Source organism: Plecotus auritus, assembly GCF_963455305.1.
Source record: "Plecotus auritus genome assembly, chromosome: 2".
Taxonomy (NCBI): domain Eukaryota; kingdom Metazoa; phylum Chordata; class Mammalia; order Chiroptera; family Vespertilionidae; genus Plecotus; species Plecotus auritus.
In genome coordinates, this window is record NC_137771.1 from 189,083,797 (window position 1) to 189,099,602 (window position 15,806).

Genomic DNA, 15,806 nt, shown 5'->3' on the forward strand with positions numbered 1-15,806 from the left:
TGTAAATCATGAGGTCCCTAGAAAATTCCAGTGTACACTCATGAGAGAATAACAGTAAAAGGTAAAAGAACATCTCAGGATTACTTTAAAAATTATTTTGGCCTCATTGATCCTCAGGGTTCCTCCAACAACACTTAGAGAACAATTTAAATTAATGATAAGAGTTTTCACATAAAATGATTCGACTGCACCTCACAAGGTTTTAAAATGACTTCTATTCTCCCTATTATATAGTCGGGGGAACTGAGGCTTGTAGGAGATAAAAAATATGCCTACGGTAACATAATGGGATACAAGCCCAGATGCTCTGATAAGAAACTGAACTCAACTCCTGCTGCTCCCCAGATTTCTATCACTATTAGGAAAAGCTAGACACTTTGTTTCTGAGTGGGGCCAGATGCTCCTCTTCAACCCTAGTTATATAAGCCACATCTGTGAATGGACTACGTCGTCACATCATTCTTGGAGTAGAGAAAAGTGGATGCATTGAAGAGTTAGCAATGGCCATTATTCTTCCTCTCTCACATGATTTCCCTAAAATAAAAATTGCTTTGCTTTTTTCTTTCTGATTTCACTACATTAAATGATGATTTTTCACAAAAAAGAAAGGCAGAATCAGAAAGTTGTTCATCTGCTGAGCCAATACACCATTGAAAGGTGATTTAGGATTTTAGACTAAAATAACTTCATCCATTTTTGTTGTCTTATTTGCTAACTCTGAAATGCATTGCATTTGTAAATGTCTGTTTTTCTTCCCTCTTAGAGAAGCGGTCAGCAATTTTCTCACTGCCCTCAGTCTGCAGAGGAAAAGCCGGAATCAACAGCAAGTTCCTCATCCTGCCATCTCTGGGAACATCTGGGCTGCCCTCAGAATCGCACTGTCTCTGATGGACCAACCAGAACTCTTCCAAGCAGCCAATCTCGGTGACCTGGATGTCCTCCTAAGAGCTTTCAATTTGGATCCTTGAAAGAAAAGAAAAAATAATAATACTTATCTATATGTGTACTCAGAAATGCAAACTTATTTTATTATGAATTCCAAAATGGTGACACCGGATGTTCAAAAGGCCATGGTGATAGAGCCTGAGGGAATACCTACAGACAATGCCCAGTCTGTTCAGATCCTAAAGCACAAAAATGTTATATGGAGTCAAGGTCGGGCTCGAAAGAAGAAGCAAGAGGCTCAAGACTAACCAAGATAAAGTAACTATGTGAATACTCTTTCCACAAGCTGCAAGCCTGTCGCAAAACATCTCCTTTGGGTTTTTGTCCCCACTTGCGGCTGATGACACATCTAAGGAACTTGCTTGTGGGACACCTGGAGAAAGCACTGCCTCAGATCAGGGAATTCTGACTATTTCTGAACTGTCCCCTGAAATTCCCCCTTTTAGAAGATTGAACGTAGTTTGGGCCAAGGTGCATGCACAAATATTAACTCGACTAAAAAGAGGCATTGCTTAAACCCGTTCCAATTTTAACTTTTACTGTAGCTTTTGATTCCAGAGAAGGAGCTTTGCTGGCAAAAGCAGTTTTTGCAATAGAAATTTTTGCTGTTCCCAATCAAAACTTTTCTGGGACTGTATATATGCACTTTAATATCTTATTTATGCCTTGCTGGAGTTTTGTTTTGTTGCTCCAATTTTTAACGTGGGGGGTAAAAGATTTGGGAACTCAGCCTTGTTTGCTCAATGGACCAAATAAAAATTCCTGAAATTAGTTTTTCACAGTGTAGGGTTTTGAAGGAGTGTTTTCCTTAAAGCAGATGTGATATAGGGTGTAAATATGCAAACACAGACCTTATTCATGTGCTGTCTGAGACTGTTTGACCTTAAGCAAGAGATTAGGCCCTGTTTCTTCATGCATTCTCTGTAGGACGGAAGTTCGATGATGTCGTGATTTCTAATGAGTTAACATTAACTTACTTAAATTTCATATTTTACTTGCTTACCAACTGCCCTGCACACTGATATTCCTTTTCAATTGTTAATATTTTAAATAGCATTTCTTAAGAGTGATAAATACATTTTTCCTAAAAATTGTGCTTTTCTGAGTTCCATAATAATCTGCATTGCCCACCCTTTTGCATTCTAAGTGACAGAGATCAGTACTTTCGAGCTGAATCTCCCTGAACATCAGAGGTTTCACATGAAAGATGCATGCCCCTAAGCTCTCCTCTTGAACATTTATTAAGTACTAGGACTTCCCGTTGGCAATGGTTTTTTATTCCATTGGTTCCTTCCCACTCAGTTCTTCAGAGTATTTTGTGCTTGTTGGGGGCTCAGTGATTATTGAGGAAGATATCACTTTTGAAAGGATTAGAAAAATTGTTTGCAAAATGCTAACCAAAATATAACTTCACCAATGCCCAGTTCCGGTAACTTGTCCTAGTAAGTTGTCCCATTCTTCTTCAGTTTGTCTGGTTCCTCCAGAATCTTCCCAAAGCAATCTGATCCCAGCTTTTCTTCATGTCCTTTGGTTAGTAATAGCTGGTTTTACTCATGATTATAGTTAACCAGGAAAACCAGCATTTGGATCAAGACAGTTCAATTGATTGGGGAGTTAGCTTCTACTGCACACATACTGAACTCAAGGTGCAGGCAGAAATGGTCTCCTCTGTTACATTCAAAGTCCCTGGCATAAGAAGGGGCCTCAGGTAAACATGAAACCACAAATCCTTGAGGCTTCCATACATTATAACCTATTCTAGTTTATAAAGATGAAGAGTTGAGGCCCCTGTGGTGGCAGCTTTGCTATTCACTGTCAAAGCTCACTCGGGTGAGGTGATGCCTCCAGTTGGACCAGCAGGAGGCAAGGCATTGAGGCATTCACCATTGGGCAGCAGTGACAACCAGTCTTGACCTATTTTCAAAAATGGTATTCTCCAGAATTTCAGAATCCTAGAAACTCAGCCTGGGAAGGACTCATAGGACCAGCCGCCAACCGAGAGTAGCTACCTGATTGAGTATCCCTGATGGAATAGCATCCCTTCTCCGCACGTTCCTTCCTCCTCCGTATCCCTGTGCATGCATGCTGGCCAGCTGACTTGCATCCATCATAGTCCATTAGGAACCTCTAAACAAAGGATTCAAAGCCACTTTCACAAATGTTCTGCTTATGACAACATTCTATACTTTCAATAGTAACTAAATTTGCAATAATAATAGACTGTTTTATTAGCTTTGCTGCCACTATGAAATGAGATCAGTAACAATTTAAAGCCTGACAGTTGGGTAAATGTGCATTGTTTTTATTAACTTGATTGTTGCTAAGTACTGGCAAATTTGGGGCCCCCGTTTTATTTTCCTATTTGAATATAAAGCAACTTCAAACTCCAAGGAATTGTTTTCAGCGAGAGTGAACAATTTTCCATTCCCATCATAATTTGGTAATTTGCAGAGCATTTGGTAGGACTTTCTCCAATATGTCTAGTCCATCAGAAACAAGATTTTCTTAAGCTGTTACCTGTCAGGAGGTGAGGAATTATTGCCCAAGACATTTTTTTTTCATAATATTTTTAATAAAATTGAGTTAAAACAGTTACTAAAAAGCAAGTGAAAGTTTATAGCAATCAGAGCAACACCAAAAAGTAAGTAGCAAGATCTTAAAACAGTCTTTATTGTATTCATCTTTTTCTTAAGTTTATACACATTTTTTAAAAAGCAAAATTGTTTTTGGTATCTTATCGTCATGGTGTAAAGTTGTTATTTATATTACTCTTTCCATTTGAAAGGGTAGGATGGCCTTGGTTCCCTTGGAAGCGCTCTGGGGAGGCCTTGATTATCTCCTTTCTTGCATTACTGAGTAACAGCCCAAGATCTCTCAGAGGATGGTACAGTTTTACAAGAGTGGCCACTCAATTGCATAGCTGTGACTCTCAAGGACCGATTTCACCAGGAGATTGGATGAAAATGCAGAGAAGGCCAGTGATCATTGCTGAATTTCAAAATTGGTTATAACTATGTCTAGCGGGCTATCTCTCTGTGCTGCTAGACCTCAATGTGAGGAGGAGTTAGAGGGATAGGGGAGGGGAGGGAAGGAGTAAAGTATCACTTACTGGACCAACCATATTGAGTCACCATTCCCTTGGCTTTCTCCCACGATCACTCCCTATGACTCCTTAAAAGAAAGGCAGATCTTGTTCACCAGGAAGCTTTCATAGAGAACTGTGAGCTGTGCTTTCTCAGCCAATCTGCGTTTTAACTAAAACAGCAAATTAGTGATACTTTTAACGGGATTGGAAAGTGCAGGACACACCCATTTTCACAGTTTTATGCCATTTTTTCATTCTTTTTTTCTTTATTTTTATTGTTAACACTATTATAGATGTTCCCACCTTCCCCCACTTTGCCCACCTCCACCGAGCCCCTGCCCCTCCCCCATTCCCTCTGCTCATCACCACACTGTTGTCTATGTCTGTGGGTTATGCATATATGTTTTTTGGCTAATCCCTTCACTTTCTTTCATCCAGTCCCCCTCCCCCATTCCCTCTGACAGCCATCAGTCTGTTCCATGTACCCATGCCACTATTTCTATTTTGTTCGTCCATTTATTTTGTTCATTAGATTCCACATATAATGAGATCATATGGTATTTGTCTTTCTCTGACTGACTTATTTCACTTAGCATAATAATCGAGAGCTACTGAGTTGAATCTTGGGTCCATGTCCAGATAATCGCACTAGATAAATCTTTCTAGTATATTCTTGCTATACAAGCAAGACTTAAACACAATTGTACTAGCCCCACTTGTACCAGGAGCTCCCAAACTACTTACCATAAACTTTGTGAGCTCCTTGGCAATATAAAAGCAAGCTCCTTTTGTGCTTCTTCTTCAGTTCCACAGAACCGGGTTATACTTTCACATAGTTGTTGCTACTGTTTTACACCTTGAAATGCTTTTTTGAAACAGGGTATTATGAAGGCTTACTTCGTGTGTCATCTTTTTGAGGCTTCTTATTTTAGAAATAGCTACACATGCACACACATAATTTTAACTTTTTAAAATAAATCCAAATTCCCTCTCTGGATTTTATTGCACAGTATATCTTCTCGGTATTTACAGAACTGGTTGAACTATAAACTGTTTTGAACTAAGTAGATACATATATTTTTTAAGAGTGTCGGAGATTAATTCTGGCATATGGTTTGTAAAAAGGCAATTTTTAAAAAGTGAAACATATAACCTCAGGTGCAGAAATAACGCATGCATTAATCCTCACAAATCTGCCTACTCAAATATTAACCAAAAGCATGCAAGATAACACTACTGAATGTGAACTTACCCAGTGCATGATTAAGCCGCATGGGTTAGCTTATTTTTCCTTGCTTCTGAACAAGGAAGCATTTTCACGAACTTCGTGTTACACTTTTTCTATTTGTTTTTAACATCCTATCCTTGAGATTGTTTTCATGCTGTCACTCTGAACTTGACAGATATCCACGTGTCTGGTTTATGCAGCATTGCAACCAGTGCCAGACTACTCCTCTGACCAGCAGAAGCACACAGATCTAAAACCTAAGCAAAGTCCACGTATCCGAAGGCTCCTGAACAAAATCTTGTTGATTGCTTCAGCTCAGTTTTGGGGTCTAAATGCTAAATAGTGCATTTCAAATATTTTCTAAAAGTTTAGGAATAAATTTAGAAATACTGAGATTCTAAATATTGTAGAGATTAGGGTAATTCCAGGTACATGAAAGTCATTATAAGGCAAAGTGAACATGGGGCCTTAATATCCACAAATGTCATGTAGCAAGTGTGTGGGTGTCACACCATGTCCTCAGCGTATTCCTGTTTGTATGGTAGGTGAGCTACTTGGATCCATGTCCCTTGAGAAGCTGGACTTGGTCATTATGTCTAAAAACATTGAAATTCAGGGGTGATGAGGTGGTTTCTCGGTCACTCAGACCAGCTTTGAAGTCTTCTCACGGCCTTTGTCTGTGATCCCTGCTTTATGAGGAAATAAGGACAAGGAGACCAGAAGTGGAGGGAGCAGAGCTCAGTAAGGCGGTAGGACAGCTTTGTCACCATTTCATCCACCCTTAACCCCCCCATACACACACATACATATGATCTCAAAGACAGTATTCCCCAAACACACAGCAAAGACCTTTGTGTGGAGACATTGAAGAGTTAAGAGGAGAAAAAATGAAAATTAAAGTGTGAGGTTTAACAAACTCACATGTGGTATTTTGCCTTGAATAGAGTTTTCACTACTTGCAACCTTTACAGAAATACCAAAAAAAAAAAAAAAAAAAAAAAAAAAAACCCTCTAGAAACAAGCACCCCATCTCAGAACTGTTTTCTCACGACCTTCTCTACAAGAGAAAACTAACTTGCAATGTTACAGAGTGGGACATTTCCCTTAGAAACCTGCACTCAAAATAATATTAAGATGGAAAAAAGGGCAATTTGCTTAACAATAAAATGTGCTCTTTTTATTTGAGTGAAATGGTGCGACACAAAAAGGAATAAGGGATAGACACTCAACTAGGTCATTTGTCATTTTCACTGAGATACGGAAAATGTTCGCATCGATACCATAAGGAATTGCACCCTGTGCGGAATGTGTTCGTGACTGAAAATGTTACCCGTATGTAAAGGAAATAAAGCAAATCTGAGTTTTTACCAACTTCTTTTCCATTTTCCCTGTCATCTCACCCAAACCCTCTTCAATTGTCATTACCCAAATTTGTTTACATGGGTTGAAAAAAAAAAAACTGATTAATTTAGTAAACTTTTTACAAACTATAACAAGCATTTATTAACTATTTAGAAAAGACATTTCTATATATTTTGTATATCTATGGATACTGTATATCTAGTCTAATCTAAAAATACCGTTTTGAGAGGAATTCTTCTGTGATGCTTCCTTATTTATTATGCTCAATAATGTTTAAAGTCTTGGGAGTTCATTTTTAAGCTAAAATAGATAACAGAGAAATTTAACTTTAAATGTTTACATTGTTTCTAAGTTAACACCAACCCAAATTAAGTGTCCTATAGTAAATTAATGGCAATGGGGGGGAGTGTAAAAGTTATCGGCATACTACGTGATAATATGTCTGTGTATTTAGTGAAATATTATGTGTCGTAGCACAACTCTGTTGGTATTAAGGCTTCTTCTTAGTAATTCCCTGTGTTGCTCTTTGAAATAAAATTACTACCATAAAAATAACCTATTATATTGATGTGTTTAATTTACTCAGTTGGCTTATAATTTATAAAGTACCAGGATTAAGGTAGTATTTTTGTACTATTATTGGAAGCATGCCTTCCCTTTTTCACATTATTAAATTGTATTTATATTTGGGTAATTTTAAATTATGTTTTCAAATAAACTTTGCGGCTCCAAGATCTTTTCAGAAATCTTTCAAAATGAGATTTGGGGATCAGAATTGCTTCAGTTCAAATAGAATCCATTTTTACTACTGGCTAAAAGGTCCTTTTGTGGAATATCACTACATATGATTTTGCATGAGTTAACTGGAAATCAGGAATGCATTTTTAGATATGAAACAAAAACTTTAAAATCTTGTTAATTTTTTTAAGACTAAAATATTATTTAACCTAAACTTGGATTTTGTGATTTTTTTTTTTAGAATAAAAACATTAAAATATATTTCTGTTTTAGGGTCTTTTTTTTTTTCTTTTTGGTCATTCAATAAATATTTGAGCACCTACTATGTACAGGTACTGTTCTAGTGCAGGACAGAGGTTAAGTAAATTAAATCAAATTTGCACTTGAAGAATTCAGATTTCTGTGAGGGATCAACAAATACTTTAATAAAAAGCAATGTTATGTTCTATGAAGTGCTAGAAGAATAAGACATATAAGGTACTATCTATAGGCGGTCAGGAAATGTTCCTCTTGGCTGACATTTGGACTGAGATTTGAATGGCAAGAAGCCTGCTGAGTGGAATTGGGAATAAGCATTCCTGGCAGAGCCAACAGCTAGTGCAAAATGCCAAGGTAGGAATGAGCTTGGTATGTGTTCAGGGAGAAAGGAATCCAGGGCGGTTAAGGCTGTGAGCTGGCGAGACCTCAGGAGATGCCCTAAGGGTGGGAGACCATAGAAGGTCTTCTTAAATTCCCCCTCCCCGCTCCCCAGCAGGGGAGAGATGCCATTGGGATGGAAGTTTCTGTGTTTCTGAAACATTTACTAACTGAAGTCCTTGAGTGGTGAGGTTGGGATGGAAGGAACAGCTGGCTCAGCTGAAGACTGACTACACCAAGAGACCAGAGCACCCCTTCTCCCTCTTCACTACCCCCTCTATTGAACTGAGGCAGCACCTGGTGGAATTCCATTTTCTCCTCTGTAAAATCAAGCTGGGTGTCTCTCTTTCCTGCTTCACTGCTATCCTAAGGTAAAAAGTCCATCTACTTAGTGGTGAATGTGGCTCCTTTCCCAAGCCCTTGCATAATTCAAAACATTTTTATTTCTGGGGAAAGAACATGCCAGGCAGAGGAAACTTCTCTCAAAATCCAGAGTTGTATATTCAGCTTCCTACTCAACATCAAATAGAGGTCTGGTGAGCATTTCAAACTCAACAGGTCCCAAACTGGACTCCTGATCATCTTTTCCACCATCCCCCAACCACTAATTTTGTGGTCATTTGTTACAGCAGCCATGGGAAATTTATACAACCTAGAAAGGTGGCATCATAGAAATGCTGGAATCTATTGATGCAACTAGTGTAGATTCTGCTGCATTAAGGAAGCCATCAGCAAATTGAGAGTCAGAAAGATCTCGATTGACCCCAATATTCAACTAGACATATCAGTAGAGAAAGTCTAAAGGACACCAGACTCCTCCCTGCCTTGGCTCCTCCCTCCTCCACAGATGTTCCAGTGTTGATGGGGACCAGGCAGTCTGGGGGCCCACACGAAGAAACCCTAAAAGGAAAAAAAATTAGTCACTGTCTCAAGTTACCTGTTCCACTGATGGGTGAGAACCTACAAAGAGGAGAATTCGTTTACTTGGCACTTTGCAAAAGAAAGAAAAAAAGAGTCATCAAGGGACCTCAGATTGTGAGAATAGCTTTTAATTTTAAAACAAGTGAAGCAACAAATCATCCATCTCCCTTTCCATCACAGGCAAATACTCTCCCAAAATATCTGAGATAGCTTAAACACCAACTGTGACTAATGCAAAATAAAATAAATACAAACGCTTTCGAGAGCCAACATCGAAACCTGCTCTGCCGAGGCCGAGAGGAGCAGTGAGTCTGGGGCAGCAAGATTTACACAGTATCTCCACGCCCAGCTCTGCACAGAGTGAACTATACCTGGGGAGGGGAAACCACAAGAGAATGTTGCCTAAAGAGAAAGAAATACGCCCAGCACCCTCCTGTGGCTGACATCCTTGGCACCTGGCAGTTGCTTGAAAAATAAATCCAAAGTTAGAGGCTCCTAGGCAAAGCAAAGGAACAGGGTTTGGGGCTCATTTGCTTTTGTCTTTTAATTGGGGTCTTATACATATTGTTTTTTTTACACAGAAAAATCTTCTGCTTTCTGGAAGGCATTCTGTGCCTCACGGTGCTCCTGATTCCAGCAAAAATGTTCATGTTGCTTCTGTCTAGATGTTTCGGAGAATTACCTTCCATACCTAAGGTAGGGTGCTGTCTACCCCACACCATCTATCTCTAGATTAATACTGCCCAATAGAAGAATGAGAGTCACGTGACTAATTTTAAATTTTTTGGTAGCCACATTAAAAAAGATAAAAAGGAAAAAGTTAAATTTTCATATCTTACTTAATATATCTAAAATATTGTCATTTCAGCATGTAATCACTATAAAATATTGATAAAATATTTTACATTCCCTTTTTTTTTTTTTTTTGGTAGCACGGCTTCAAAATCTGGTGTGCATTTTATATGCACAGCACAGGCTCAGTTCAGGCAAGCCAACTTTCAAGAGGCCATTCATTAGCCACATATGACTATGGGCTACTGGACTGAACAGCGCAGGTCTAGAGAATATTAATACAAACCCTGGGGATGACTTACTGAGTAGGGAATCTCTGAGCCACGGTGTGGTAATCATATCACCAGCTTAGACAATCTCAGACAGGCCCTTGTTCTGTAACCTAGGATCTCTGCCCTAAGGTAAAGGACAGAATCACATTTACCTAATCCTATCCCCTGGTCCTGCCCCTGTCACCTGTCATCTCCCCACAGATAATGTAACTTAGCAACGGTGGTCCTACGAGATGAAAAACACATCTTTCTGTGGTAGACAACTTTCTTAGTACTTATTTGGGGATCACAGCTACAACTGAATTAGAATAAGAAAATCACCTGTATAGCCCAGCAGGCATGGCTCACTGACTGAGCGTCAACCTATGAAGCAGGAGGTCAGGGTTCAATTCCCCGTCAGGGCACATGCCTAGGCTGGATCCCCAGTATGGGGCATGTGGGAGTCAGCTGATCAATGATTCTCTCTCATCTTTGATGTTTCTCTCTCTCGCTCTCTCTCTTACTCTCTCTCTCCCTTCTTCTCTGAAGTCAACAAAAATATTTTTTTTTAAAAAGGAAATATTGTATAAATGTGACAGATTTAGCTGAAGGTAGTTCTGAGGTTTTTCGGAGCAGGAAGTATTCTAAATAATTTTTTTCATTTTTGAGAGGGATGGTAACAAAGTACCTCATGGACTGGAAAGTGGTTTTTCAAGAACGGTGGGAAAATGGGAAACTTACCAAAGAAAGCGGGAACAGAAGCCAGGGTAAGGACACTAAAAATGAGATTGGTTCTAAGCTGGGGTGGGTAAGCTGTAACAAATCAAAAACATAACATCTAACCTATGTGATCATCCTATCTCACAGCCCGATCTCAGTAGTAACAAAAGGAAAATAAAAATAGAACCGACTGTTAGAACAAGGAGGGACTTCTGAGCTTATCTGGTCTAAACCACCCATTTTAAAGAAAAAGGCCCAGGGAGGCAGTGACTTGGCCCCATCACACTGAGAGGCGGAGTTAGGATGCAAGCCCAGGAGCCCTCACCATGAACTGCAGATGGGGCTCCATCCCCTTCAGGTCCCAGGGGAATAAATGGTGTTGGGCGTCCCAGGCTCCCACTACTCACACTACACCTCCTGCAGCCCAAAGCAAGCCCCGGGGAAGGTCAGGCACATTCTCTTGTAGGTGGGAGGAAACAGCTAAGTCAAAATATTGAAGCAATGCTGATGTAAAACAGCATTCAAATGTGATTCTTCCAATAGTCCTTTCTGTATACTATTTTTCCCTTTAAAAAAAATACCCCAATTTGAACCAAACCGGATTTCTAATTAGTTATATGGGCATTTCGATCAATTGACAAAATAAAAACTTTGATACATTATATTTTCCAAAGACACATTCATTGGGATTTTACACAAATGGATATCAAAAGATATTTACAGGAAAAAGGGCTCTCTCACACGTGCACCCACACACAGTAAGAATTTCACAATTATACCACCACGCCTCACACAAAAGACTCCTAACAGGCTGATAATCAATTGACAAAACCCATACATGATTCCAGTTTTCAGTTACAAATAATTTCATCTACATACATGTGTAAAATTAAGCAGTATGTTCCAGACTTTTATTCCAGGGAAACCTGCCTTATATATATTAAAGGAATACATATAAATACATTTTTAAAGCAGAAAGAACCTCATTATTTGCTCCAGTTTTTCCCCAATTTTCCTTCTGAAATGAAGAATAGCACATATACAAAACTTGGCCTTGTAGAAATAGCCCTTTGTTTTTTGAGGCAGAAAAAAAAGGCAGCCATATTACATTTTTTTACAGTATGTTTAGGCATCAAAAAGGGCTAAATTAATTCTTCTACTTAATTAAATTCAATATTGTATAGCTTATAATTTTCTATACTGATTTTATACCACCCATTTTGCAAGGTTTTATTATAAAATTTTTATTCTGTGCAAAATACACATGCTATCTTTGTCCACATTTTAATCCAAATCCTCAATCACGCCCCCACCCCTAAGAAGGCCTTTGCTTTGTAATAGCATGAAAACCCGTCATTTTTGATGTGTCTGGTGTCATTATTCCAGGATACTCACTCAGCCCTAAGGAGACCAGACTTTGTAAGGTTGCTGAGCGTGGGAATTTCTACGGGAGTCAAGGACTCATGTAACGGAGTCCGAGTCGCATTAAATATGACCCCAGTGGGCAGAGTTTCGTAGAGAATGACTGCACCATGAGCTCCCTCCTTATGCCAATCTCATTTGTTCCCAAACTGAAGAAAACATCAGATGAGAGAGGAGGGAACATACTCCACTAGGACCCCCCATGCTACACCACCTGCTGCTCTTTAAAGATTCAAGGTATACAGTCTCACCATGTCTTCGAAGCAAAGTTGGAAAAAGAGAGCAGATGTCATCATACCATTGTGCAGACAAAGAGCGTGAGGAACACGGAGGATGAGGGACGTGCCCCACTAAAGGCAGTCCCCCGGGCTCCGGGACCCTCCCTTGGACTCTGTGCCCCGTACTCACAGATCTTTGTACGACAGCCCCCATCATAACCAAATCCTGATAACTCATAGCTCCCCGGGTCATAATCCACTGTCTGTGCTGTGTTTCACCCAACTGGTTCTATTTTATCTTCCTCCAGTTTCTAAAAAGATCCTTTCTACCAACAAAAGGCATGTCAAGCAGACAGCAACAAATCCTTTTTCATTTGACTGAATATTCTGAAATAGAAACTCCAGAGAGACTGGAACTTGGTGCAGAGCAGTAGAAGCATTCTAGTGCACTAGCCTTCCACTTTTTCATCCCATCTGTCAGTCTAATCCTACGCTGCCATTAACGTGTTGAAGTACCACATGGAAACGATGGTCTTTCATAACGTCATGCCAGGTTTCTTTGCATCTGAACCCGTGGACGTGCCCAAGATCGCATTGTTGGTGGCAGCAGATAAGCAGTAAAGGCAAGTCAGGAGGTGATTAGCCAAGAAAGGGCAGAGGTGAGACCCTGGCCTCAGAAAACGTAGAAATGGAGGCAGGTAAAGAGCTCACGGGGGGAGAAAACCAGACTAATTTGGGGCACTTAACATGATTCCAAAGAGTTGTCATGTGTGATGGTAAGAAGCGATCACCTAAAAATGCACACTATACCTTAGAGGGAAGGGCTGCTGACACACAGAATCCATCTACCTTTGGCAAAGACTAATATTGCGCTGCTCTCGGCATCTGGCGGTACACCACCAAATGTCGCACACCCAAGTGAATTCTTGACAGCGCTTAAAGGGACAACTCAGTCCATTTTATGCCTGAAAATGTAAGCAGGGAACTAATTTTTTCAACTGTTCCTGAGTTATGGTTTCTTTAAAAGATGTACTTGCTTTTCCCAGCTATGCTTAACGCCAACTGTTTTAACCTTTCCAAACAACCCACCACAGATTTCCTCATTGACACTCTCAGTCTCAGTCTCGCACACATTCGCACAGTTGTATTCTGAATTGTGATGGGATTAAATTAAGAACATTTCATCGCAGATGCTCTAATTTACTATACACAGAAAGGTCGGAAATTCTTGTACTGAATGAAAAAAGTATGTCACAAATAAAGCCCAGCCCAGTTGCTGATTTTTGCTATGAAACAAAAGTGGGCTTTTCATTTATTGTGGGTGGGGCCAGACCACTGACCCCCAAAGCAAAATTGAGGATTGGTGGCATATTTCTGTCTTTGACGTGCCAGTGGCAGATTCCCTACCAGCAACAGGAACACTTTTCTCTTTTTAATCATTGTCTCCTTGAACATTTATAAAAAGGAAAACTATCTACAGTAGTGTATCATTGCTAATAGAAATGTCTTCCCAGTTCTATTTCAGAAGGTGTCAAATGATGGTCATTAAATAAACTATAAATACCCCCAAGTATTCCTTTATGTCTGGCTGTCCCAACTTCTTTTTTTTTATTTTTTTATTTTTTTGGCAAATTAAAAAGGCGTATGGCTTCTCGCCGATTTGTACATCTGAGGTTTAGCTTGGTATCCTGCGGTAAAAGTACATGTAGCCCAGGTCTTTAGGGGGCCTTTCTGAGGCACACACTCTGTGGTCATTGTAGATCACCCATCTGAAAACAAAACACAGAAGCATTGGATGAATTTAAGTCAATTCCAGGAAACTTGGCAGGAGAAAAGTTACTGCGCCATGCATAAAAGAATCAAGACGTTTAAGATAACCAAACTCAAGTTTGTTATATAAAAGGGAACAGAATACTGGTGGGAAATTACAATTGCTTTCTAAGTCTTGAGCTCAATCAAAAAGTAGTTACTAAAAGAGCCTCTAAACTTTTTAAATCCTTTGATCTTATAATTTTTTTTTTGCAGAAATCCATAAATAACCTCAAAAATTGAGTCAAATGAAGAACAACTGAGCCCTAACCCATTTGGCTCAGTGGATAGAGTGTTGGCCTGAGGACTGAAGGATCCCAGGTTCAAATCTGGTCAAGGGCACATTGTCCGGGTAGCAGGCTCGATCCCTAGTAGGGAGCATGCAGGAGGCAACTAATCAATGATTCTCTCTCACCATTGATGTTTCTATCTCTCTCCCTCTCTCTTCCTCTCTGAAATAAATAAAAAATGGAACTCCCATTTGACCCAGTGATCCCACTTCTAGGAATATATCCCAAGAAACTAGAAACACGAATCAGAAAGGATATATGCCTCCCTATGTTCATAGCAGCACAATTCACCATAGCTAAGATGTGGAAACAGCCTAAGTGCCTCAGCAGATGAGTGGATTAAAAAACTGTGGTACATCTGCACAATGGAATACTGCGCTGCAGTATAAAAGAAGGAATTCTTACCATTTGCAAAAATATGGATGGAGCTGGAGAGCATTATGCTAAGTGAAATAAGCCAGGCAATGAAAGAAAAATACCACATGATCTCACTCATTTATGGAAAATAAAGAACAACATAAACTGATGAACAAAAACAGATCCAGAGACAGACAGTGGGGGTAAGGGGGAGAGATCAACCAAAGGACTTACATGAATGCATATAAGTCTAATCAATGGACACAGACAACAGGGGGGTAAGGACATGAATGGGGGGGTGGGGGTAATGGGGGAATAAGGACACATATGTAATACCTTAATCAATAAAGAAATTAAAAAGAAAAAAAAGAAAATATATATATAAAAAATGAAATAAAATAAAAAATAAACTGTTTCTTTAAAACAACAACAACAAAAAACCAATTGAGTCAAAGAATTATGTATAACTAGAGGCCCAGTGCATGAAATTTGTGTACGGGGGGGTCTCCTTAGCCCAGCCTGCACCCTCTCCAATCCGGGACCACTGGCTCCTAACTGCTCACCTGCCTGATCACCCCTAACTTCCCCCCATGCCAGCCTGATCACCCCTAACCTCCTCTGCCTGCTGGCCTGATCGCCCCTAACTGCCCCCCCTGCCAGCCTAGTTGCCCCCAACTGCCCCCCATGCCGGCCTGGTTGCTCCCAACTGCCCCCCTCTGCCAGCCTGGTCACCCCTAACTGCCCCCCCTGCCAGCCTGGTCACCCCACACAGACTGCTGTTCAGTTGTTTGGTCATCCCTCACAAACCCCCTGCTGGCCTTGTCGCCCCACACAGCCTGCTGTTCGGTAGTTACTGTGAGGGTGTCCTGACCAATTTGCATATTACTCTTTTTTTTCTTTTTTTTCTATAAATATATTTTATTGATTTTTTACAGAGAGGAAGGGAGAGGGATAGAGAGTTAGAAACATCAATGAGAGAGAAACATCGATCAGCTGCCTCCTGTACACCTCCTACTGGGGATGTGCCCACAA

At 40.0% G+C, this 15,806-nt stretch overlaps 2 protein-coding genes across 17 annotated transcripts in view; one reads left to right on the forward strand and one right to left on the reverse strand.

Annotated features, from left to right (window-relative positions):
- PEX5L (peroxisomal biogenesis factor 5 like) overlaps window positions 1-6,229 on the forward strand; it is a 237,947-nt gene extending 231,718 nt beyond the window's left edge. For all 15 annotated transcript variants that reach the window (XM_080654133.1, XM_080654139.1, XM_080654140.1 and 12 more), the window contains one exon: window positions 764-6,229. In XM_080654133.1, the coding sequence (XP_080510259.1) occupies window positions 764-968 (205 nt within the window). In that variant the 3' untranslated portion in view covers window positions 969-6,229. The remainder of the gene's footprint in view (window positions 1-763) is intronic.
- Window positions 6,230-9,024: 2,795 nt separating this feature from the next.
- The window catches only part of USP13 (ubiquitin specific peptidase 13), a 113,239-nt gene continuing 106,457 nt past the window's right edge, over window positions 9,025-15,806 (reverse strand). For both annotated transcript variants that reach the window (XM_080654127.1, XM_080654128.1), the window contains one exon: window positions 9,025-14,087. In XM_080654127.1, the coding sequence (XP_080510253.1) occupies window positions 13,994-14,087 (94 nt within the window). In that variant the 3' untranslated portion in view covers window positions 9,025-13,993. The remainder of the gene's footprint in view (window positions 14,088-15,806) is intronic.